The sequence below is a fragment of the Mesoplodon densirostris genome, chromosome 10 (assembly GCF_025265405.1).
Source record: "Mesoplodon densirostris isolate mMesDen1 chromosome 10, mMesDen1 primary haplotype, whole genome shotgun sequence".
In the NCBI taxonomy this organism is placed as follows: Eukaryota; Metazoa; Chordata; class Mammalia; order Artiodactyla; family Ziphiidae; genus Mesoplodon; species Mesoplodon densirostris.
In genome coordinates this window covers 55,648,845-55,672,730 of record NC_082670.1, presented here as the reverse complement: position 1 = coordinate 55,672,730, position 23,886 = coordinate 55,648,845, and the positions used below count along the sequence as shown (strand labels likewise).

The following is a 23,886-nucleotide window of genomic DNA, read 5'->3' as shown; positions in this document are numbered from 1 at the left end:
TCGCGATGAGGCTTCTGCTGACCTCTGGGCAGCTGGGGGCTGGGATGGCCCATCAGAGCTGTCCCAAGCTGAGGCAAAGCGGTCAGGCGTTTGGGCCCCTGCACCAACCAGTCCTGGGATGCTGGCTGCTGGTACAGAGAGGCTGAACCTGCCGGACTCCAATGAAGCAGCTCGGGAAGCAGAGGGGAAGAGCACCCCTGGAGGGCTTGGGGTGATCCCTCAGCCCAGGGGGAGCGCCTCAGGGCTGCATGGGCAGGGGTGCAGGACAGCATCCCTGGCACCTCCCTCTCTCCACATCCAAATGTGCCTTTGCCCAGAAAGGTAAAACTAACGTTCACTGTATTTAATCTTTAGGCCCGAGACACAGGGGGCACAGAGAGGCTTCCCCACATGCCCGCATCTTCTGAGACAGCAAAGCTTCAATGCCAGGGATGTGTGACTCACACTCCACCCCTTGGACTTGTACTGGGGTAAGGAAACTATCTTTAATGAAAAGAGCCTGTTTGGGTGCAGAAGTATGTTCTCACCTCCAGTGGATATTTAAGTAAAGACAGTCAGCAGAAAACAGAAATGAAGAGGAGCCTGGGGTCACCTGGTCTAGGGTCTGAGGCTTCCTGCCCCAAACCTGACAAGTGGTCCTCCATCCTCTTGAACTTGGTCTGACCCTTCCAGAGAAGGAAGCCTGTCCCACTGGCAGGAAACCACGACTGAGAAAATGTTTCAACTGACCCTGAGTGCAAGTCTGTCTGTCCCCTTGTAAAGGCTGTGGGTCTCCTTCTGTCCTGCAGACTTCTGCACGACAAGTTTACTATATTTTCCACTTGAGAGCCCTTCAGATCTCTCAGCAGAGCCCACGTCCTCTTTACTGGACCAGCCGTGGCTAACTGCCCCCAGCAGCCCTCAGATGGCATGCTTCTGAACCTCTGATCACACTCGTGCCTCTGCTCTGGACACCATCTCTGTCAAAATCCCTTTTTCAAAAGCACCACTCAGAGCCGGACACAAGTGCAGCTGGCAGGTATGGCAAGCTGCCGCGACAGATCTTTGCTGTTAACATTCCCTTAGTTCTTAAGAACCTAATTCATGTCCTGGTACGTAGGGAAATGTGCCAGGGTTTCAGATTTATCATCAAGGCTGAGTATACACGGTCTGGAGAAAGTCTCAAAAGACTCCTTCCAAAAGGAGCGGGCAAGATATCTGGGTTTACATTCTCATTTGCAAATGGCCAGGAGACACAGAGGTTACTTTAAAAAAAAAATAGCTGACAAATTGAAACCATCAGAATAAGGCTTCAAAATGTTATATTTCATTAATGAATGTGTAGTTTTTTTATAAAATAAGGACTCTCTTAATGATCTCTATTTTTTTTTAATCTCTGGCTTATACTCCCAATTCATAACTATGAGTTAATCAAATGATTCATGAGCACCCACTGTGTGTGTGTGTGTGTGTGTGTGTGTGTGTGTCTGTGTGTGTGCATGCCTGGCAAGACGGGAGGATGAGGGAGGGAGGGAGGGACGGAGGGAGGGGAAAAGGGAGGGGGGAGGGAGGGCGAGGGAGGGGTGGTGAGAGCGAGGGAGAGAAGGGAATCTGCTCCAAGAGGAAGATGTGGTCCTACTCCCAGAGGCAGATGCAGTGTTTGGCCCAGCAGTGGTGTGAGGCACTGGCCAAGGCTTCTGACTAAGGAATAGGTTGTCTCCTGATGCCGAGTCGCTTCCCCCATTTTTGACAAGTGCGTCACTCTTGCAACAGCCACCTTTCATCTCCACGAAACAGGACTCAGTTTGTGTCAGAAGAACAAAGCTCCTGGCATCACTACGGGGATCCCAAGGGGTCTCAATTAAATGACTAGTAAGTGGCAAATCCCTCTCCTTGACACAAGGAATGGTTTCTGGACTTATAAATAGTCAAGGTGCATGTGTGTATTTGATAATGTATAGAGTATCTCTAGAAATTACACTGAAAGACTGAAAAAGAGATGGTCTAAAGGGAAGGGAATTGGACAGATGTCGAAGTTTGGGGCATGGAGACACACGACTACGTACCACAAACGCACACTGCTTATAAAAGGGGAAAGAAAGGTGTTACAGGGCAACCTTACCAGACAGCCACGCAGACCTCTTGCGGCTTCTCACAGATGGCCGTGATGCTGCAGTTGCTCCAGCAGGACTTCTGGCTGTCACAGGTGGACAACCTCACATCACAGAATTTACACAACTGCGGCAACTTGACGGCACCATTGTCGTCAGTGACCATCATGTCACTGTTAACTGGGAGGGAAAAGAGATGCATTACATGATTAACCAACATGATCAGCTGCCAGTGGATTCCTGATACGATGCAATTTCAAATGAACCTGGTGTCAGAAGAATGAATGCAGAGAAAGGCCACATAATGCCTCCACATCAGATGAGAATTTGGTAATGAAAGCCAGGGCAGGGTGGAGATGGTTGGGATGGAGGAGGTTTGGTAACTTCTTGCCTTTGTCAGTGAGTGTCATCAGGCGCTCTTTCTACAAAACCCTCCTCCTTCAATCCAGAGACAGAGCTTGCGTCGCCCCACTGCATGGTGCTGGGTGCTGGTGAACGTGCCCTTAAGGAAACTACAGTTTAGCTGGTGGATGGATACGAAAACAGACCAGGGCAGGGCAACCCAAAATAAAGAGAGGCACGGAAGACGTGGGAGCCAGACGAGAGTCACCACCACATGGGCAGAGAGGGGTCCCGAGGTGCAGAGCTGTGACATGGGGAAGGGGGTCGGCCAGCTCGGAGGAGACCCTGGGGGTGAGGTGGGGCTTTGCCATCGCTTTCCTGACCTACACCCGACAGAGCTATCCGGGCCTTCTTTGCAAGAGCCTGGCTCTGACTGCTTCCTGTTGCCTTGAGGCAACTCAGTTGATAAAGTGTGTCTCCTAGACACACACACACAGGTGAGGCCTGGAGTCCCACAGGTGAGTGCCAGCAAGCTCCATCTCAAGGGTCTGCTGTCGGCAACCTCTCTGACCTCATCCCTCCCACCGCCACCAGCCGCCCTCTTATTCTTCACTCACTACCTTTTAAGACACACGGGCCTTTCCTGGAAGAAGCCAACTCCTGCCTTCCTCAGGCCTTTCCCTCGCTGTGCCCTTTGCCTGCCTTCTTGTCACCTTCCTGATCTCCGGTTAAATGTCACCTCTTCATCCTAAAGCAGCCCACAAGGAACCAACATAGGGTTTTGTTTGATCTTCTGCACGGTCTCCATCACTCACTGGCTTCTGCTCCACCCACCAAAATGCAAGCTCCATGAGGCCTTCTCTGCCTTGTTTCCACACTGCTTCTCCAGGGCCAAGAAGAGGGGCTGTCACATAGAAGACATCCAAACAAGTGTACTGAATCAATGGTGACTAGCTAATACACGAAGGAATGAACACAAGAAGTTCACATCTGACCTTGGCGCCAGGTGGGAAGGGACAGAAAGCTTCCTCCCTCCCCTTGGGGGAGCGTGATGATACATACAATATTCACTCACATTCACCAGTAACACACTGAAGACAAACTGTCCCTGGCAACACATACCTGCATGCTGAGAGGTGCTAAAAAGGTATAACACCCCTTCCCTCTTTTTTTCCCTCAGTGAGATCCTTTTCCATTGGCAATGGTGGTAACTAAAGGCATGAGTTTGGAGAGTGAGACCAGGCTATTGTCAACAAACGTGAACTCAAAGACACTTCTTTGCTAGACTAGGAAAGATTAAGCACCCAGACATCAGGGGGCACTAGACCAGACTCCATCAGGAAGCGGGAGGGTGCTTCTCCCAGGGTCACCATTGGAAAGGCCTGAGCAAATCCTCCTCGTCCTCTCCTGTGTTAAGGACGCTCCAGCCTAAGTCTCGATGCACAGCTTCCAAGACCTCCCATGGCCGCTCCCTGCCCGTGAATTCTAGTTTTTGTCACTGACACTTTGCCACGCAGACGTCTTTGTTGCTTGGGCATAGCACCTGTTTCCTGGGTCTCTAAAAATATAAACCTATATAAATTTAAGATTTGCTTTCTTGTGGTACATTAAATATAGAAGCAAAAAAATAAACCCATTCATCCCTCTCAGGCCTCAAGTTCATTTCAGGAAGTGTATTTTTAGGTAACGAACTATTTTGAAATTCTCAATGTCTCCCAAACCAAGAGCTCTAACTAAGCTTAGCTAAAAATACAGGCCACAATGCTCTCTGAATCTTGTGTTCCATTTGGGACTAAGACAACAATGAATATATATATATTTTCTACAATGGTTAGATTTGGATCCATTTGTGAAACAGCTAATTTAACCCTTCAGGCTTCCCTACAAGACATGGGCAAGGCAAAAAAAAAAAAAAAAAAAAAAAAACCAAGCTAGGCCATGTTCTGTTTATTTGATTTTTTTAATAGAGTAGTTTCAGACAAACATCTATTTGCTGGTTAGAAAGTTGCTGTTTTTAAATATAAAATCAAGCCTCCAAGACTTGGAATTCAGCCTTCCAGCATTTTAGGATTTTAGCCTCTATTAGTGGTTATCAACTTTGGGGCCATGTTGGAATCCATCACTTAGAGCGCTTTATAAATAAAGACACAGACCTACTAGAGAATGGACTTGAGGATATGGGGAGGGGGAAGGGTAAGCTGTGACAAAGTGAAAGAGCGGCATGGACATATATACACTACCAAACGTAGGGTAGATAGCTGGTGGGAAGCAGCCGCATAGCACAGGGAGATCAGCTCGGTGCTTTGTGACCGCCTGGAGGGGTGGGATAGGGAGGGTGGGAGGGAGACGCAAAAGGGAGGGGATATGGGAACATATGTATATGTATAACTGATTAAATTTGTTATAAAGCAAAAAAAAAATTAAAATTAAAATTAAAAAAATAAATAAATAAATAAATAAATACCTTAAATATACAAATAAATAAATAAATAAATAAATAGAAACTCATGAAGCAGCCCCACCCCCCGGACATGCTGATTTAATTATTCTGGAGAGTGGCCTGGGCACCAGGTCTTTTAGAAGCTGCTCAGACAATTCTCGATTCTCACGTGCAACCAAGGCTGAGACCCCGACCTGGAATTAGTTGGAAACGACATAACTGGCACAAAACAAATCAGCACAAAAATACCCTCCCTGCCCCCAACACACAAACACATATATAATGTAGGTGACAGTGGTGGGGTAGCCTCTCAATAAAGCTGGAAGATGTTTCCTTGTGAAAAACACACATCTAAAGCCACGTGATTAGCACTTTGACACACTGCTGATGGAAAGGAGTCCTTCCCTGGGCTGGCAGATCCTTTTATAACAAAAGCTACGAAGTGTGACAAAAGTGATAGAGTCAGGAGTGATGGGAGAGAAAAAAAAACAGATGTGACTGGTGCTGGGAGCTGCAGCGGCAACCACAGATGTGTTGACAAGTATAAGTGCTTTAGATCTGATGCTTGCGAAACACAACCCACAGGGAAGAGACAAAAAAAGGGTCATCAAAAAAAAGAAAGAAGAGAGAAAGAAGAAGAAAGAGGGGCCAGCAGGCTGCAGGGCTCAGGGGGCTGGGAGACAGGCAGATGCACAGCCCTGCTGCCAGATGGAGAGGCCCCAAAAGAGAAATCTCACGGCTGAATTCTGGGGGAAAGGCAAAAGGACAACTCGACTCACACTTGGAGGCAAAGGCATGTGGAGGGAGGGAGACGCATACAACAGAACTTGTCCATATTAAGCACCTACTATGTGCTAGTCAAGGTGCTAAGTTATCACACAGAGCCTCCTGAGTACCCAGCGAGGGGGCCCCATTTTTCCCTTTGTTACAGTAAAAGCTACCACTGCTAAGGTGAGCAGACTTTTTAGCCTGACCAGCTTTTTTTTTCATTGGAAAAGTTTGAAAGCCTTGACACAGGGCATAGTCACTGCCATGCCCCCACCCCCACCAGGCACTCCATACTAGCGGACCCAGGAGGCTCCTGATCTGGATGATTCCACCAGCAAATAGCATCCAGGCTCCACTTAAGGCCAGTGTTGTCCTTTGTGAACAGGTGCAGTGGTGGGATAGAGAGACAAGTGCAGGAGCATGGCTCCCTTCACCTTTACTGGGGGTCACCTAATCTTGATAAAGGCTTTAGGTGCTCACTTTGGGGCGAGAGGACAGCGAGAAATGCATACAAGCTTTTGCTCATGGTTTCAGAGGCTGGTTCACAGATTCCCTGAAAGCCCATAGCCCCAGGTGAAGAATCTGAGGCCCACCCCGGAGTCCCCGCAGGTCACTGAGAACATGCTGGATAGTTCAAGGCTAATCAGAGTGGGGGGCAGAGCCCGTGGGGCAGAACGTGGGGGGGATGGTGATTCACTCCACTTACAACTGCCTCTTGTGCCTTCCAGTCCACAGAAAAAGCTACCGTCATAGCAAACAACATCGTATGCTTAATACATAATTTTTGTGAAGCCAAAGGAATGAAGAGTTAATGCATGCACCTAAGTAGCCAGGGACAAAGATATTTCTCTAAACAATAGCATAACAAACACCACCTAACGAACCCTATAGCCAACCCCAAACAACTTCAAAATTCCTTCCAGCGCAGGTTGGAAAATTACTCTCCTAAGTGTCTTCAGTTAAGATGATCTCATATTAAGGTGTATTTTCCTGCCTAGGGATGCTCTGTGAGCAACTGACCATCCTCAGTGAATTTTCTACCTATAACAGACAAATGAGCTCTTTGTAACGTTCTCCAGAATGAGAAGATCTCTCACCTGGAAAGCCATCCAGTGAAGGAAGTGAATGAGGACGGCCTCCTCCAGCATATGACAGTATCACATGGCCCATCACATGTCACTTCCCTTCAAACAGACCCATGAGTAACAGCAAGACCTTCAGTCTAGATCACACTGCCTTCCTCATTTTAGGGCACATTTTCCCCAAACTCACTACCTAGAGACAGAGGTTCCGAGTCTTGAGAATAAGAACTAAGTAAATGCTTAGCTATGTCTATTTCTGGAATAGTACTACTGTCTTTGAAGGTCATAGATGAGCAGCCTAATAAAGGTTAGATTATCCCAGATAAACATTAGGAATTTTGCATACAAATTGTTACTCCATAACTTTGGAATGGTGTCTACTATTAGCTGAACTATTAGGTAAAGTCTCAAAATTCCACATATAATCCCAAACTTTGGCAGAAATGCATTCATGTATCTTTGAATTCCTGCATCTATCTACTGTTGTTTTATGGCATGTTTTGGGGGCATTTAGGAATTCATTTATTCCACAAACACCTGTGGATGTCTTGCTTTGTGCTATAAATTTCATAGCAGGATCAGTAAAATTGATATAACCAAGTGCAGCATCTCAAAGAATAATCCACGGCAACTGGTAAACAAAACTCACTATGACTCAGAGCAGTGCTCCTCAGATATTAACAAGCACACAGATCCCTTGGGAACATGTTAAACCCACTGGGGTATGTGTATGGAGTGTACTGGCTCATGCAATGGTGGGGCTGGCAAGTCTGGAATTTCTAGTGCAGGCCGGCAAGCTGGAAACTCAGGCAGGAATCAGTGCTGCAGTTTTAAGGCAGAATTCCTTCTCCAGGAAACCTCAGTTCTTGCCTGTAAGACCTGCCAACTCATTGGAGGAGGCCCATTCACATTATTGAGGGTAATCTACTTTCTAGAAAGTCAACTGATTGTAGCTGTCAATCATCTACCTTCACAGCAACCCCCAGGTTCGTGTTTGATGAAAGAACAGGACACTAGAGCCTCGCCAGGCACTCGCAGGTACCATCCACGGTAGGACAGCGACTCTGTCCTGAGCTGATACTGATGCTGCCTGTCCATACTTTGGGCAGGAAGTTTGCAGAGAACCCAGTTTGTGGCTGGCCATGATTTCCCTTTCTCCACTCATTCTGGATCTAGCAAAATCGAATACTGATTCCCCCTCACCATTTTTCCAGGCATGGTCTCCTCTTACAGTTCTTTCCACCTGCTCTTCTCTTGCTCCTGGCCTTGTCAACGGTCGTGGACCCAGAGGCTCTGATCACCATATGGGCCACAATGGAAAGACTTGTCCTCGGCAAGGTTTCTTTTTTTTATTTTTTTAACATCTTTATTGGAGTGTAATTGCTTTACAATGGTGTGTTAGTTTCTGCTTTATAACAAAGTGAATCAGTTATACATATACGTATGTTGGCAAGAAGGTTTTTAATTGCAGTTGGCATTTCAGAGTCAGACACAGAGACAACCATCTGGCAGCCAGCCGCCATGGTCTGCGATGCTGGCAACAGACACCCATGGCCCCTGAGACCCGGTGGGACCAGTATACTGGCCTGTCACACGTGCCATCCCACCCAGAACAAAGCAGCCAGTCAAACAACTCACAGGACCCTTCATGACTCGTCATGAAAGAAAGCCATTCCCCAGCGAGTCAAATAAATTGGCCAACTGCTAAATACAAACAAGTAAAACAAAAAAAAACCTCGTAATTAAGTCAAAGACAGTTTAGCAAGATTTCCCTTCTCTGAACTTCTATTGCATACTTGGAACTTCTAATACAAGGCGATACCTTATTAGTTTTTAAGTTGTATTTTAACCCTCATCCCTTAAATAATTATAAGTAAATTGAAAGCAGGAAAGGAGGGGCTTTTCTCCAATGACAGTCCCCCAAAGTCTCTGGGAACCAGGATCAGTACTGGAGAAACCACCACACAGGTAACTGGGAGGCCAGAGCCTGGTTTTGAGAGGCACAAGAGGACAGAAAGGCATTTGATTGGGAACAGAGCATAGACCAGGAGAGGCTGAGCAGAATGGGGGATCTAAACAATCTAGGGGCAGGATCTCTGAAGACAGCGAATTATTCAACAAACACGCATCCTCTGTTTTACAGATGGACAGAAGGTGAGGCACACGATGTCTGAGGTGTGTACGCAGGTCACTGCATGGCTTGGCCAAAGCTGGATTTAGAACAGGCAAGAAGATAGAGACGAGGCATAAAAATTGTCCCAGCAGGAGCACAACAGGCAAGAACAGAATCCAATTTTGTCTGTCTAATCTCATAATAGGACTATTCCCTTCTAAAAATGAACTGAAGAAACTCAATGCCTAGTTTAAAAACTTAAAAGTCAAGGGCTGGTGAATAAACCACTGAATCTGGACAGTTGTAGACCCTCTTAATAAAACTCCAGCCTAAATTCACTGTTATGTAGGTAACTGTGAATGACCTGGAAAGGAGGGAGAGGTGTGTGTGTGAGCGTGACAGTGTGTGTGTGCACTTACGTGTATCATTCCCCACCCTCTGTGACTTGTTCAACTGACGGAACTTAGCTTTGAGGGTTTCTTTTTTTTTAGCCTTTTTGGCCCATAAGTTTAACACTTCACTATGGATGGTTTTAAGAAGAACTGTATAAACATAAATTTGTAGCAAATTAAGGAACTAAGGGATGTTTCAAAGGGATTAATTCAATACAGTACTTTAAATGGAAAACTTGATTGTTCCTTTTTTAAAATTTATTTATTTATATTTACTTTTGATTGTATTGGGTCTTCGTTGCTGCACACGGGCTTTCTCTAGTTGCGGAGAGCGGGGGCTACTCTTCGTTGCAGTGTGCGGGCTTCTCATTGCAGCGGCTTCTCTTGTTGCGGAGCACGGGCTCTAGGCACACGGGCTTCAGCAGTTGTGGCATGCGGGCTCAGTAGTTGTGGCTTGCAGGCTCTTGAGTACAGGCTCAGTAGTTGTGGCACACGGGCTTAGTTGCTCTGCGGCATGTGGGATCTTCCCGGACCAGGGCTCGAACCCGTGTTCCCTGCATTGGCAGGTGGATTCTTAAGCACTGCGCCACCAGGGAAGTCCCTTGATTGTGCCTTTGAACTAGGGCTTTTAAATTTTGATTTACAAGGAAATATTAAAGGAGTTATATATAGTATAAAACAAGCTGCAACTGAATGGAAAAATAATTGCTTTTTCCAGTGACAAACATAAAATAACTGAGCAGGAGTTTCACCTGCATCTTCCCTATTTAACACTCCCCGGCCCCTCTAATTCCAAATAGCTCCCAAATAGGCATGCTCTGTTTTCTTACTTATCCCTGAATTTCTTGGATCACTAAGGAATGAAATGCAGTTTGAGTTCTCAAACAAGTTGAATTTGCTTTTTTTTTTTTGATATATGTCCCAGAATCAGGTCACATATCAGGTAACAGAACCCAACCATTTAAAATGATTCTTGCAGATGGAAATATCTATATTGTTGCCAGAGGCAGCATTTCAGAATACAGGCACTTCTGCCCTGTTCAAAGAGTTGAAACACTTTTAGCACTCTCAACTTTAATAGAGATCCTTCATCTTTAACAGGGATCTCATGGATAAAACACCCTTCTGAGAGCTGGACAGAGGTGAGCAGTCTGCAATAAATACCACCATCCACACACTGCCAATTTTAGTTCATCATTGAGAAAGTTGATTTTAACAGTGCATTTATCTGGCAAATCCTAACTGTAGGGTTTTTGAAATGAGCCAAAACCCAAGAGCATGCAGGGCTGGGGCTGAGGAAAAGAGGAAACAAGTTGAAAAAAATGAAGCCATATCAATGCACATAGGATAGTTCATCAAGTGAAGATTAGACTGTGGCGCTAATTCATAGTCTGTCAAAATCATAACTTTCCTGCTAGGAAGGGCTTTAAAATTGGCCCTTTACATAAAGTAATAGTAACTGAGAAAACAATTCTGCCTCAGTTGATATGACTTGGATGGTGGACTGTAGCAACAAGGAAAATAACCCAGAGATTATTGAAAATAAAAGATGATTAACTAACTCTCTTAGTGACAGTCAAAACAACATTGGTAAATAGTCTGATAGAGGCAAGATAATGAGCACAAGATTTATGGAGCATTATCGCATTCCAATTCAGCTAAAATCATTTGTTACTTACCAAAAATATTAGCCAACATAAACAAACATGCATTATTTATCTGCTCTGGAAGAGCCTTCAAATTAACCCTTTATGGAAAGGTTGGACAGATAGGGCATGGTTCTTTTTTCAAGATGCTTATGATCCTACAGGAAATAAAAAACTTGCACAAAAACGATTTTTAGCAAAAGAACTTTGGAAACGGTTTACCCAAAGATATGCTTTTCCATTAAGTTATTTATTTAGGAATTAAACAATACTTTAACTCACAATGCTGAGGCAACTGAATGCAAAATGCCAGAACTAATACAAAATCCGATAAGAAGGGATTTTTTAAAAGGTAGCAACTATTTGAGAATCAGAAAAATAGGCAACTGGGTTGAGCTGTTTGCTTCAACTGAGCAAGGAATTTGGTCGGAATGTCAATCTCCTGTGAGATCCAGCTTTACATTTCTAAATTTCTGTGGTGGCTTTTCCCTACCTCTCTTCCAAAATGGGCTGCAGTGTCCTGATGCAGGCCTGGTGCCGGAAAGGTTTTTCAATTACAGTTTTATGAAGTATGTGAAAATATCAGTCAGAGCAGATGATTCCCATATCTGTGATCTGGAAAAGGACTGAAACACTACTGCACTCGGGAGAGATACTCCTTCAGATGCTGAGTCTCAGAGGCTTGGTTTCTGGAGCCTGGGGCTGGACCAGGCTGGGAGATGGTGCAGCCCAGCCAAGATCGCTACACGGGGGTGGTGGGCGCGGACAGCCCCCAGATGTATCGTTTGGCTTAACTTCTCTTCTTTTTCAAATGTGAACCAAGTTTGAAAATGAGGCGATGTCACATGAAAAGCTGGATTTCCAACTCCACTTAAGAAAATAAAAAGACTGGGCAACAGTGGGCAACATCATCCCATGACAACCATATCTGGCGGGGAGGGGCGGTGCCCCCTCCTTAAGTCGGCCTCATCCCCGCCGCTCCTCTGTGTCTCCTACCCCCTGCCCCTTTGGCCTCCTGAGCCTACCATTAGTGAGTATTTAACATGTCCATTCAATTCTCTCTTCCCGTATTAGAGGTTTCACAGGAATGTAAAAATGCATGATTAACTCTCTACTATGGATATTTTCCAATATGCATTTTATTCTCTAATGTGGATACTCACAGTTCAAGGAAAAGGAAAATTTTCTACTTTAGAGATCAGATCTGTGTGGGATAAATGATAATAACAACAACAATGATCATTTCTATTATCACCATTTATTGGATGCAAACCAAATGCTTAGTCCAGGGCTAAGTGCTGTAATGATTAGTTCATTTACTCATCACAAATGCCATGTAATTTTGTCATCATCATTTTATAGATGATTAAGGGTCAAAGGGGTGAAATAACTTATGGAACGTCAATGAGAGACGGCCAAGGAGAGACAAAGCCACAGGTCATATGTAAGCCCTCATCCCTCCTGATACGAACAAGAAAACAGAGATTCCCCTCGAGGTTTAAGAGCAGAGCTGTACACTCATTCCAGGTGAAGGCAAAGACTGAGCATGGCCAGCTGGAGTTGAGGGGAGCAGGTGGGGTGGGGGAGCAGTATGTTTCTTAGAAGACAGCTTTGGTCCTCTGCAATTACTTCACTTATTTTATTTTAGGATACGTCTGTAATAAAGGCAGGTTAGTGAAGTCCAAGAGTTCTCAAGTCAAAGCCTTGAGTGTGAGTTCAGGTTTGGGGGCCAGCCAGCCACTTAACTTCTCGGAACCTCCATTTCTTGATCTATGAAATGGTACTCTTTAGGGTCAAGACAAAGAGAAAACATGCTTGACGTACATGTGGAAACTGTCTAGATGGTAAAAAGGGCCACACAAGCACTCCCTGGAGGGAAAAGGAAGAGGGCAGGCAATGCTCTCTCTCCCAAAAGAAAATTACAGGAAAGGCATGACAATGACAAGACAATTAAGAGGCTGGTAAATCTATTCCCACTTATCAATAGAATGCAGCCATTTGATGATTTCTAGGAAATCTTTCAGGACATCTGAGTAAACAGACAAACTGAAATATAATAACTTTTGTTACTGCGATGATCCAGAGCTTTCAGAGAGATAGAATGAAATCAGTCACTGTTACTGTAAAGTTCCCAGGAGTGCTTAGGGTCTTTAAACAACCCTTCTAGAACCAAATAACCTGGTTTTAAAATATTGTTCATAACCAGCTTAGGTCTCGCAAATGGGCAGTAAGCTGAAGCTCAAGTTCAGTTTTCCAATCCTCTGCTGACCTTTGCACAACATGCAACAGGCCAGAGCGGATCTGCTTTGGCTTTGCTACACCTAGTATGTTACCTGACAACGTGCTGATAAAATTAGTGAGTTTTGACACTCAGAGACGGGGAGGCAAGGAGGTGCCTTAAGACTCTGGAATTCTAACATGTTGGAATAAGCTTATGTTTGGCTTTCTTTGAGAAAGAAAGAAAGGAAACAAAACCAAGACACTTAGATTCACAGCTGACCAGAAAACTGGAGGACACCGGCAGCAACTTTACTAGATTTTTAAGCGTCTAGTTAAGAAGGAATGCCATTCAGATGTATGGAAAGCAACAGTCCTTAATCTCTTCTCCTTGAGGCCATTTAGTCTCCTAAAAATGAATGAGGGGCTACTACTCTCCGAGTCATACTGGAGAGCTGTCCAGGCTGGGAGTGAAGAAAGCTCTAGATGACAGTCAGCTGGCTCCAGGCTCCAGGGCAGTTAGCCCCTCCTCTGCCAGTCAAATACTGGGTCGAACACGATGATTTTTAAGGTCCTTTTCATTTTGGAAAATATTCACAATTCCACCCCCAAAGTCATGAAAGCTGAGTAATTCAAACATGTCCCAGCACTGACCTGGCACCCCTACTTAAATAGCATGAGATGCCGTGATTCCGTTTATATAAGAAAAATGGCTTCAAGACTATCATTTTGTTTTGTTTTCTCTGCTAATGAAGAAATCCACTCTGTGCCACTTCTCAGCACGCTGATGAAGGACCACATCCCCCCTTCATGTGCACAGACTTAAACCTGATCAGGGCAGCTGACCAGTCTTTCAAGAACAAAACTACTGTGTCATTCGTGCATCGTAAGGTTGGAAGGAAGGAAAATGCTGTCAGGCGACAGGGGATCACTTTCCATTCAGCCCCCATAGTCATTTCCTCTAACTTTACAGGGGATGTGGAGGAAATTCTGATTTAGAACAGACACTTTAAAGTTTCAAACAACAACCTTCAGCATTAGAAACATCTGTGGTTACCCTGGATCCCTTCTCTGGGATCAGCGTGAATGATAACCATTAATGACAGGTATGGTTGTACAAAAACAGACGTTTGCTTGCTCAATGCCTTGATTACGTGTGACAAACAGTTAATGAAAGATTGGTATGGCTGCTCCCATTTACAGAACAGGGAAGTGTTTAAATAACTGGCTGAGGCTGGCAGCTTCATGAGGGCAGGACTGTCGCCTCTCTAGTTCCAGGACTGACATCCTCAGCCCAGGTCGGCCACATACTCGGGGGTCCATAAACGTTGGCTGAGTTAAAGGCCAAAATTCAAAATCAAGCTCCTACCACGATGCCATCTATTTAAGGCTGATTCTCCCCGAAATGCAAATGAAGGAAAAGAAATACAGTCAATTTTAAGGAAATGAAAGTAAAAAGCACTCCTAGTCTCAGCATTATGTTAACAGGGACCCAATTCTAGAACTTGTGTGTAGGGGGTACTTTTAATGGATTAGGAGCAGCCAAACGACCCTTGACTCGCTGGCATAAGAAGAGCAAAAAGCATGCAGAGATTCAGTTTGGTTTCTAAGATAACACCGCCCACTTTTAAACCTCCCCCTACATGTTGTTCAAGCAGAGGAAGTGAAACGAAAAAGAAACAAGTTTCAAGCATTGTTAAGCCTTCAAGAAAGGACAACAAAGTGTAGGAAATCTGAAACAAAATCTGAGAATCTGCCCTTAAACTGGGCAACTTGGCTTGTTTTCTCACAGTGCAGCTGGATGAGAAAGTGAGGGGGTCTCTGCCCTTCCTGGGCGTCACGTGTGGCTGTCATGACCTGACTGTTATTTGCAGTAAACAGTGTGAAGGGCTCTGGGGAGGTAAGTGGCTGCGATCTGTACGATGCTATCTTCCAACGAGTGAGAAGTCAATAGCCCTCCCAGCCCTGACAGTCCCACTCACGCTGTTGAGAAGAGAAAGCAGCATTTACATGATGATGTTTGATTGTCAACAGGCTGCAGTAGGGTCAAGATAGATCCCAGCACTCATTTTATTTTATTTTACTTTTTTTTTTTTTTTTTTTTTTGGCTGTACGCGGGCCTCTCACTGTTGTGGCCTCTCCCACCGTGGAGCACAGGCTCCAGACACGCAGGCCCAGCGGCCACGGCCCACGGGCCCAGCCGCTCCACGGCATGCGGGATCCTCCCGGACCGGGGCACAAACCCGCGTCCCCTGCATCGGCAGGCGGACCCTCAAGCGCTGCGCCACCAGGGAAGCCCTATTTTACTTTTTAAATTCATTTTAACCAAGTCTAGTTGATTTACAATGTTGCATTCATTTCTGCTGTACGGCAAAGTGATTCAGTTATATATATATAAATTTTTTTAAATATTGTTTTTCGTGATGGTTTACCACAGGATACTTAATATAGTTCCCTGTGCTATATGGTGGGACCTTGTTGTTTATCCATATTATATATAATAGTTTGCATCTGCTCATCCTCAACTCCCACCCCTGCCTCCCTCTTGGCAACCAAAGTCTATTCTCTATGTCTGTGAGTCTGTTTCTGTTTTGTAGATAAGTTCATCTGTGTCATATTTTAGATTCTACACATAAATGATATCATATGGTATTTGTCTTTCTCTTTCTGACTTACTTCACTTAGTATAATAGTCTCTAGTTGCATCCTTGATGCTGCAAATGGCATTATTTCATTCTGTTTATGGCTGAGTAGTATTCCACTGTATATATGTACATCTTCTTTATTCATCCAGCAGTCATTTTAATACGGAAAAGTGAGAACCACAAAGCCCTGGAAGTGCGTCTTCTCACTTAGTACTGGAATCCAATGGGCTGCTCCCAGCTATGGGCGATGGCCACCTTTACATACTGAAATACCATTCAGTACGAGGGCTAAGGGTGGAGTACACAACTTCAGCTATGAAATGCTGTGAATTACCTTTGATTAGGAAGTCAAACTACAATACTTTCTAGTTCTTCAGAAGACTTTTTTAAGCAAGCTCTTGTGTGCAGCTAACTTTGGCATCTTTGATTTGCAGTCAAATAATCTCATTCATTAAACCTACCCAGTGCTGGAGTGAAGGCCAAGATGTGTAAAAAGCTACATAGCCCCAGAGGTAACCGAGAAAGTACCTTCTGACTCCATTTCACAGTCTCTTACCCACCTTAGTCCTATCTTTTTACCAACACCAATGGAGCTGCAGTCTGGCTCCTTTTCTTGTGGAGTCCAATATAAAAACGTGTGTCTATAAATGTAAAAAGAGAGAAGTAAAGATGAGAGACGGTGGGCGTGGGGAGGTGAAAAGCGGCCTCTAGTTTTAGGGCATTTGAACTTGCTGTTCCCTCCAACCAGAACGTTCTTGCCCCAGACATCTGCCTTTTTCCGACAGGGGTATGACAACCATCACTCTCTGCTCACTTGTACACACGGACTTCATGCTCCAGAAGCGTGAACACTGCCTGGCACGTGGTAGTTGGTCCTCCATAGACACTTACTGTTTCCAGTTTTCTGTTTCCCTTAGTCTTCTAAAGTCAAGTTTCATATCCCTTCCTTAGGTTCCAAGAGAAACCTTCTACCCTCCTGATAAATTCCTCTCATATGCAAAAAATTAATACGTATTTGCTGGAACAGGAATAAAAATATGCTCACAGAGGAAATAGGGGAAAAAGATGTATTGGACCCAGGCATGGAGGGTATAAATAGTCATGGCAGAGTTTAAAGAAAATGAAAACCTCGAGGATTGGTTAATCAGCATTAGCTGTATAAAGAAGTCAGTTCAGAAGTCAAAGAGCGATAAACAACAAGGTCCTACTGTACAGAATGGGGAACTATATTCAACATCCTGTGATAAACCATAATGGAAAAGAGTATGAAAAAAAATTGTATATATACGTATAACTGAATCACTTTGCTGTACAGTAATAACACAACATTGTAAGTCAACTATACTTGAATAACTTTTTTTTTTTAATTATTTTTGGCTGCATTGGGTCTCCGTTGCTGTGCGTGGGCTTTCTCTAGTTGTGGAGAGCGGGGGCCACTCTTCATTGCGGTGCATGGGCTTCTCATTGCAGTGGCTTCTCTTGTTGCGGAGCATGGGCTCTAGGTACGCAGGCTTCAGTAGCTGTGGCACGTGGGCTCAGTAGTTGTGGCGCATGGGCTCTAGAGCACAGGATCAGTAGTTGTGGCACGTGGGTTTAATTGCTCCGCAGCTAGTGGGATCTTCCCAGACCAGGGCTCGAACCTGTGTCCCCTACATTGGCAGGCAGACTCTTGACCATTGTGCCACAGGGAAGTCCCTTCAATAACATTTTTTAAAAAGAAGTCAAAGAGAGTTTCTTTCCCAGGAAGAGCTGGCTCACAAAGATGGAGGACCAGGGGCAGCCATGAGAAGGTGCTTCTTTCGGACGCACTGTTCTGAAGTTCAAGGACATTATACGGGTCTGCACTGTGTAACCTGGTGCCAGGAGCACACACGGCTGCTGACATTTTGATTTAAATTAACTAAAGTTAAATAAAATCACACCTCCAGTTTCAAGCAGCGCTAGCCATTTTCAAAGGCTTAGTAGTCACATGTGGCCAGGCTAGATTTAGAACATTTTTCATCACAGCAGCAAGGTCAACTGGACAACACTGATCTAAAGAAATCCAAAAACACCTGGGTTCCTCAGCTTCCAAGGAGCTCTGAAATCAAAGGCTCCAAGGGATATGGAAGGAGAAGCAGGGCAGAGCCAGCACAGAAGTCCCCCAGGAGAGATGTGCATACCGGCTACGATGTCCTTGGAAATTAAAGCTCCATCCTGACTACCCTGACTTCATAAGGAATGTGTTTTATATTAAACGACTGGCCATCTGCAGTATTACAACTGAGGGAGGGACAGAAGACAGTCAGGGATAGGGACTAGAGTTCCAGAGTAAACCCATAAGCTGTGAGTGGCAGCGCAGAAGGTTCCAGAAGTGAGAAAAAAATGGACCAAACTAGGTTTGCAACAAGCTGGCACCTGGGAGGGCTCGAGTCAGCTGGCGCCACCTCTCAAGATGCAAATCCCTCTACCCAAAGACAATACACTGCTCACAAAATAAGGCCCATCTGACTCCTAAGGTACCAGACAGTTCTTATTAAATCCCATTTCAATGGCTGGAACCAAATGCAGAGCGAGGCACACAGATCATGTTTCCATTCAAAGCCCACATAAGCCTACAGCAAGGAAATGAACATTTCAGGAAAAATACTGGCCTTTCCCCCCCCCCAAGGTTTGTGGGAGGGTGTAAGTCACAGCACGCCAAAGAAGGGTGAGTTCCCAGAAGAACACAGCAGAGAGGTGACCAAGCGGGGAGAATTTATTCACAGGGGAAAAATCCCAGTGCCCTCCGGGAAGCCACTTCCACTGGACGCTTTTGAAGGAAGCTGAACCCAATGAAAAGCATTCCTTCAGAGCAAGTTTTCTCCCTGAGATTTCTACCTGCCTCTTTAACTTCTCTACCTGGTTTTCCAGCAGGAATGGTTTATGATCCCTACCTCTCCATGGGCAGAGACCTTAAGCATATTTTTCTCCTGCAAGACAACACTATTTGTCCAGCCGTTTAAAGATTAAAACTAAAAACACAGATAATAAAAGAGCATATTATAATTAGAGTATATTGAAAAGATGGTATTATAATTAGATTGTATTGCTATTGAGTATTTCCATAAACATTAGGATATCATGGATCCAGGACAGAGACAGTCTCTAATTCCAAAGGACAGGAATGCAAAGGTACAAATAATTCAATCTGTTCCCCTAAGAAATGACCTGATTATCCTCACTGGAAGACTTGAGGAGAATGGGAATTTCAAGGATATGACTGTCCTGTCCATTATGGTAGCCAACAGCCCCATGTGGCTATTTACATTTAAGTTAATTGAAATAAAATAACATAATTCAGTTCCTTAGTTGCACCTGCCACATTTCAAGCCATATGTGGCTAATGGTTACCACGGTGGGCAGTGCAGGTATAAGATATGGTCACCACTGCAGAAAGTTCTACTAAACAGTGCTGCTCACCAAGACAGCTAAATAATTTGTCCCAGTAACATCATGGAGATTATGAAGTAAAAAGCTCCCTGAATACCAAGTTTCTGGGCTATTGGCATCCTTCTCTAGTGAATTCCTTGCAGAGGTTTATGTATATTGTACAATCAAACCAACCTCCCTGGGCTCAGGCCCATTCAAATGGCATCAGATATAATAAAAGGATTCCATTGAGGCTCTCCTCAATTGAAACTCTAAATTCTTTAGATTTCTAAAAGTATGAAGTGCATGTTTGAGTTACCCATGGTGCGGACATGCCAGGAAAATATCTATGAGTGAGACTTGGTAAAAGAAAGTGCTCTCTTGGAATTAATGAATCTGTGCCCTTGTTTGTTTTTTCACACCATATTTCAGAGGAGTCAGCAGGCTGTGCGTGGAGTGAGGTCTAGATGGAACCTAAGGATAGGTGGGGATACCAAAGGTTCTGGGACTCTTAAGAGCTTCCCTATGTATCTTTTGAGGTGCAATGAAGGAACTATTGTTTTAAAAAATCATGAAGTGTTTGGGGAAGGGAAAGATTGGGAGTTTGTAGTTAGCAGAGGCAAACCATTACATATAGAATGGATAGACAACAAGGTCCTCCTGTATAGCACAGGGAACTATATTCAATACCCTGTGAAAAACCATAATGAAAAAGAAAAAATAATATGTACAAGATAACTGAATCACTCTTCTGTGTAGCAGAAATTACACAACACTGTATATCAACTATACTTCAATAAAATTTTTTAAAATATATTTTTAAAAATAATCATGAAATGCTACTGCTGGTGGAACCCTAGCCCCACCATGGGGTCAGAAATAAGGGTCCAGGAGCTGACTCGATGCGTAGGGAGGTTGTGACGGGCTCCCCTGCCTTCTGCTCATTGCAGAAGCATGATGGGAAAAGAAGAAAGGGGTCCACTGCCTGAACATCACACACTCCTGGCCTTGCAATGGTTTTAGGATGACATGCCCCTACTTATGATTTGCTAGTGACTGGAGAATTAAGCCTAAACAACACAGCCTGGCATTGAAGGCCTCCATAATCTGATTATCTTTCTGCTAAAAAATCCATTATTAGAAACCCTTTGATATGTTAACGCCTTCTGCCTTCCTCACCGCTGGCATTTCTACCTTCTCCCAAGATCTACTTGTGCAAGGCCAAGGGATCACCCCCAAGGTGCCTGCCCAGGCCCCGGAAAGAGTTCAGTGCCTCTGCCAGCAGCTGTGAGCTTGACTGTGACCAGGAGAATGGCTTCTCCAAGGAGGCCTGGTGTCCACAGCAGGCTGATGCCCACTTTGGCTGTGGTCGGGGAGCTGGAGGACGGCCTCTGTGTGTTCGGTGGGCACACATCACAGGCAGGCGTCTTCCCAGCTTCCCCTGTTTCCTTGCAGCAAATGCAGACGTGTGACCCTGGCTAACAAATGGACAGTGGTGCCACTGAGTGGTACTCAGCCCTTCAGACGCAGGTCAACCATTTCCCCCTTTGGAAGGTCATCGATCTCCAACCCAACCCAGAGAGTTCTGCCTCCTTTGCCCTTGACTTTTAACCACCTTTATGGTGAGGTAGGCCTGTATTTACCCCACTCTGCAGGTGAGCTTCCAGAAGTAAAGGGATTTTGATTCTCCTACAGCTCTATAACAAAACCTTGCTCTTGTTATACAGGATTTAAAGTCAGAAGATGTGAGCTTTTGAACCTAAAAAATGGTACTTCTTTGCTAGGAGACATCAAGTAAGTCCCTTGGTCAAATTCTCCATTTGTAACCTAGCTGAGTGGTTTCCACATGAGAATCATCTGGGGGATCTTTTGAAACAATACTGATGCCAGGGCCCGACCCCAGGGCAAATGAATCGGAACTGTTAGGGGTTTGGCTCAGGCATCTAAAAGCTCCTTAGATGATTCTAATGTGCAGCCGGAATTAAAAAAATAAATACCGGTCAGGGAGGATTTCTTCTATATGGAGTGAAGAACTCACTGGGGACAAACGTAGGGCGCAGAGACGGAGGCATGGCAGTACCGGACAGAGGTGCCAGGCCTACCAGCCATGTTTCCCCACTTGGCCTGCTGTTAGGAAAATCACAGACTGCACTAATACTGTACCTTATTATAAATATATACAGGTAGGGTCAAGTCCAACCCAAGCAATCTTATGTGACTCATAAAAAATCTTTTGGGGATGAGGCAGGGATCATAAACACAATGGCCCCAAGGCATTCGTTTGCTATTGTGCAAATTCCTTCCAGGAAGATCATTTTTAGATTAATTTTGAAGCACAGATTTTACAATTTACTATCATTTAAAGGGTGGAAATCCTCTGCCAATCACCAAGGGGACAATAAGCTTAAAGGAAGGTCTGTTTGAAAGATCTGAGGAGCAGGCTTCCTGAGAAAGCTGAATTTCTCAAGTGTTCTGACCCCGGGAGGCAAAATGAATAGCGAGTTCAAGGAGACAAACGTGAGAAAGTTTATCTCCCTTTAGAGAAACTAGCAAAGAAGTTAATAAGATACACAGTTCCTTAGATGAGAGTTAACAGTTGTAGATAAGCTTTTCCTTCAGAAAATCACAAAGCTAAGTAGATAAAACACACAAAAAAGATAAGTTTTAAGTCAATATGTTCCTGCAATGTAATTTCTCTTCCTAATCTTTCTGATGTTTTTCTTTTTCATTCTATTTAAACAAACATATATTGAGCACCATCTATATGATAGGTCTAAAAAAGGATCATTTCTGAAATGTTCAAAATGTGAGTATTTTCCTTAGTACAATTACATTTGCATTCACAGGAATCAGTATGTAAAAACAATAATTTTTAAAAGGATTATATAAAAGGTATTATTCCAGAGGATTTACTACAAAATCTCTTTAAAAAAGAAAGTGCAGGGCTTCCCTGGTGGCGCAGTGGTTGAGAATCCGCCTGACTATGCAGGGGACGCGGGTTCGTGCCCCAGTCCGGGAGGGTCCCACATGCCGTGGAGCGGCTGGGCCCGTGAGCCATGGCCGCTGGGCCTGCGCGTCCGGAGCCTGTGCTCTGCAACGGGAGAGGCCACAACAGTGAGAGGCCCGCATACCGCAAAAAAAAAAAAAAAGAAAGTGCATAAAAGGTAACTCTGAAATGTATTATAGTTTGAAGAAAATCTCTCCAATTTTAATACAAATTCATGAACCCAGTCATTATGTAAAGAAGCTCATCTGTTCTAGGAGACATTCACTGAGGAGGAAGGATCAGAATGATCTGTGGTCCTGAGTCCAGGAAGTCATCCTGATGGATCCGGTGGGGGAGAAAAAGAGGTCCATGTGACAGACGGGGCTGCTTTAATGCGTTTCCTTAACCGAAATTAATTAAAACAACAACACAACCCAACTTCTTTTTTTATGTTGTGGGGGAAATAACATTTATATAGAGCACGGTGCAGGAAGCAGGAATCTAAATTAGCTTTGCGTGCTGGCAGCCTGAATAATGCTTCTGCCAAGAGGTCATTTTTTTACCAAATCCTTTCAAAATGTCACAGTCACAGTCTTCGCTACACCTCAAGGTATAACTTGACTAAACATTACATGTCTAATGTCACTCGTGTTCTGCCAGTCTAAACAATCCTGTTGTTCTCTCCATCTTTTTCAGACATCCATCTTTATGAAGATCTGTGAAGGATCCCCAGACAGTCCTTTTTTTTTTTTTTTTTTTTTTCTTTTTCTTTTTGCGGTATGCGGGCCTCTCACTGTTGTGGCCTCCCCCGTTGCGGAGCACAGGCTCCGGATGCGCAGGCCCAGCGGCCACGGCTCACGGGCCCAGCCGCTCCGCGGCATATGGGATCCTCCCAGACCGGGGCACGAACCCGTATCCCCTGCATCGGCAGGCGGACTCTTAACCACTGCGCCACCAGGGAGGCCCCCCAGACAGTCCTTGACCTCTGGGCCTTCCTACATAAAGACCCCCATATCCCTGACCATGTCATGTACCTCGAAGCTCTGGGGAAGAGAAAACTTACAGGACTGGGGCAATGGCCACAGGTTTTTATAAATGGCAACATCTGCCTCCTGACAATGGTGACATAACCCTCAGAAAGCAGACCGCATGGTGTTTAAAAGAGAAACTGTCCCCACAAGAAAAGGGGAAAAAGAAAATGACTCACGACATAGTCTGAACTCCAGTAAGACTGGTGGACAAAACCCTCAAAGAAATGTCTGGCAGAAGGTAATGCTCCAGTCCTAAATGCGGCTTCTCAGGCTCAAGGCAAAACAACGAGGCTTCCGATGCCAACCCTTCCATCCCCTCTTTTGCAATTCAGTTACGGAAACATAAAAACACAATGGGACCAGAGTTTTGATCTTATATTTACTTAGAAATTAAGCGGCGAGGGAATACAATGACTAAAAACAGTAAAATGATGAAAAGACAAATGATACTTTATGATGCCTCAGGTGGTTTCACCTTTCTGGGCCTCCGTTTCCATGCATGTCAAATGGGATGACTAGACTCATCTCAGAGGGTTGTTTCCAAGGTTACAGGTGACAAGGTTACAGGTGACAGGCAAGGGAAAGTGTTTTAGAGATAACAAAGCACTCTATGAACGTATGGGATTATTAAAAAAACTATTATAATCAGACATGGTCAATATGTTTTCTTCAAAGTTATCTGACTAGATTTTTTCCACTGGTGTTCTTTCCCCCATCAGTCTCAATGACAGTAAAGTTATTCAA

The 23,886-nt window shown here is 44.6% G+C and overlaps 1 protein-coding gene across 2 annotated transcripts in view; it reads right to left on the bottom strand.

Annotated features, from left to right (window-relative positions):
* The window catches only part of TGFBR2 (transforming growth factor beta receptor 2), a 101,773-nt gene that overhangs the window by 63,551 nt on the left and 14,336 nt on the right, over nucleotides 1-23,886 (bottom strand). The window contains exons 2-3 of one of the 2 annotated variants that reach the window (XM_060109510.1): nucleotides 16,296-16,376; nucleotides 2,102-2,270 (exon numbers count right to left, since the gene is read on the bottom strand). In XM_060109510.1, coding sequence (XP_059965493.1) covers nucleotides 2,102-2,259 — 158 coding nt within the window. In that variant the 5' untranslated portion in view covers nucleotides 2,260-2,270; nucleotides 16,296-16,376. The remainder of the gene's footprint in view (nucleotides 1-2,101; nucleotides 2,271-16,295; nucleotides 16,377-23,886) is intronic. The other variant, XM_060109509.1, reaches the window with a different exon arrangement.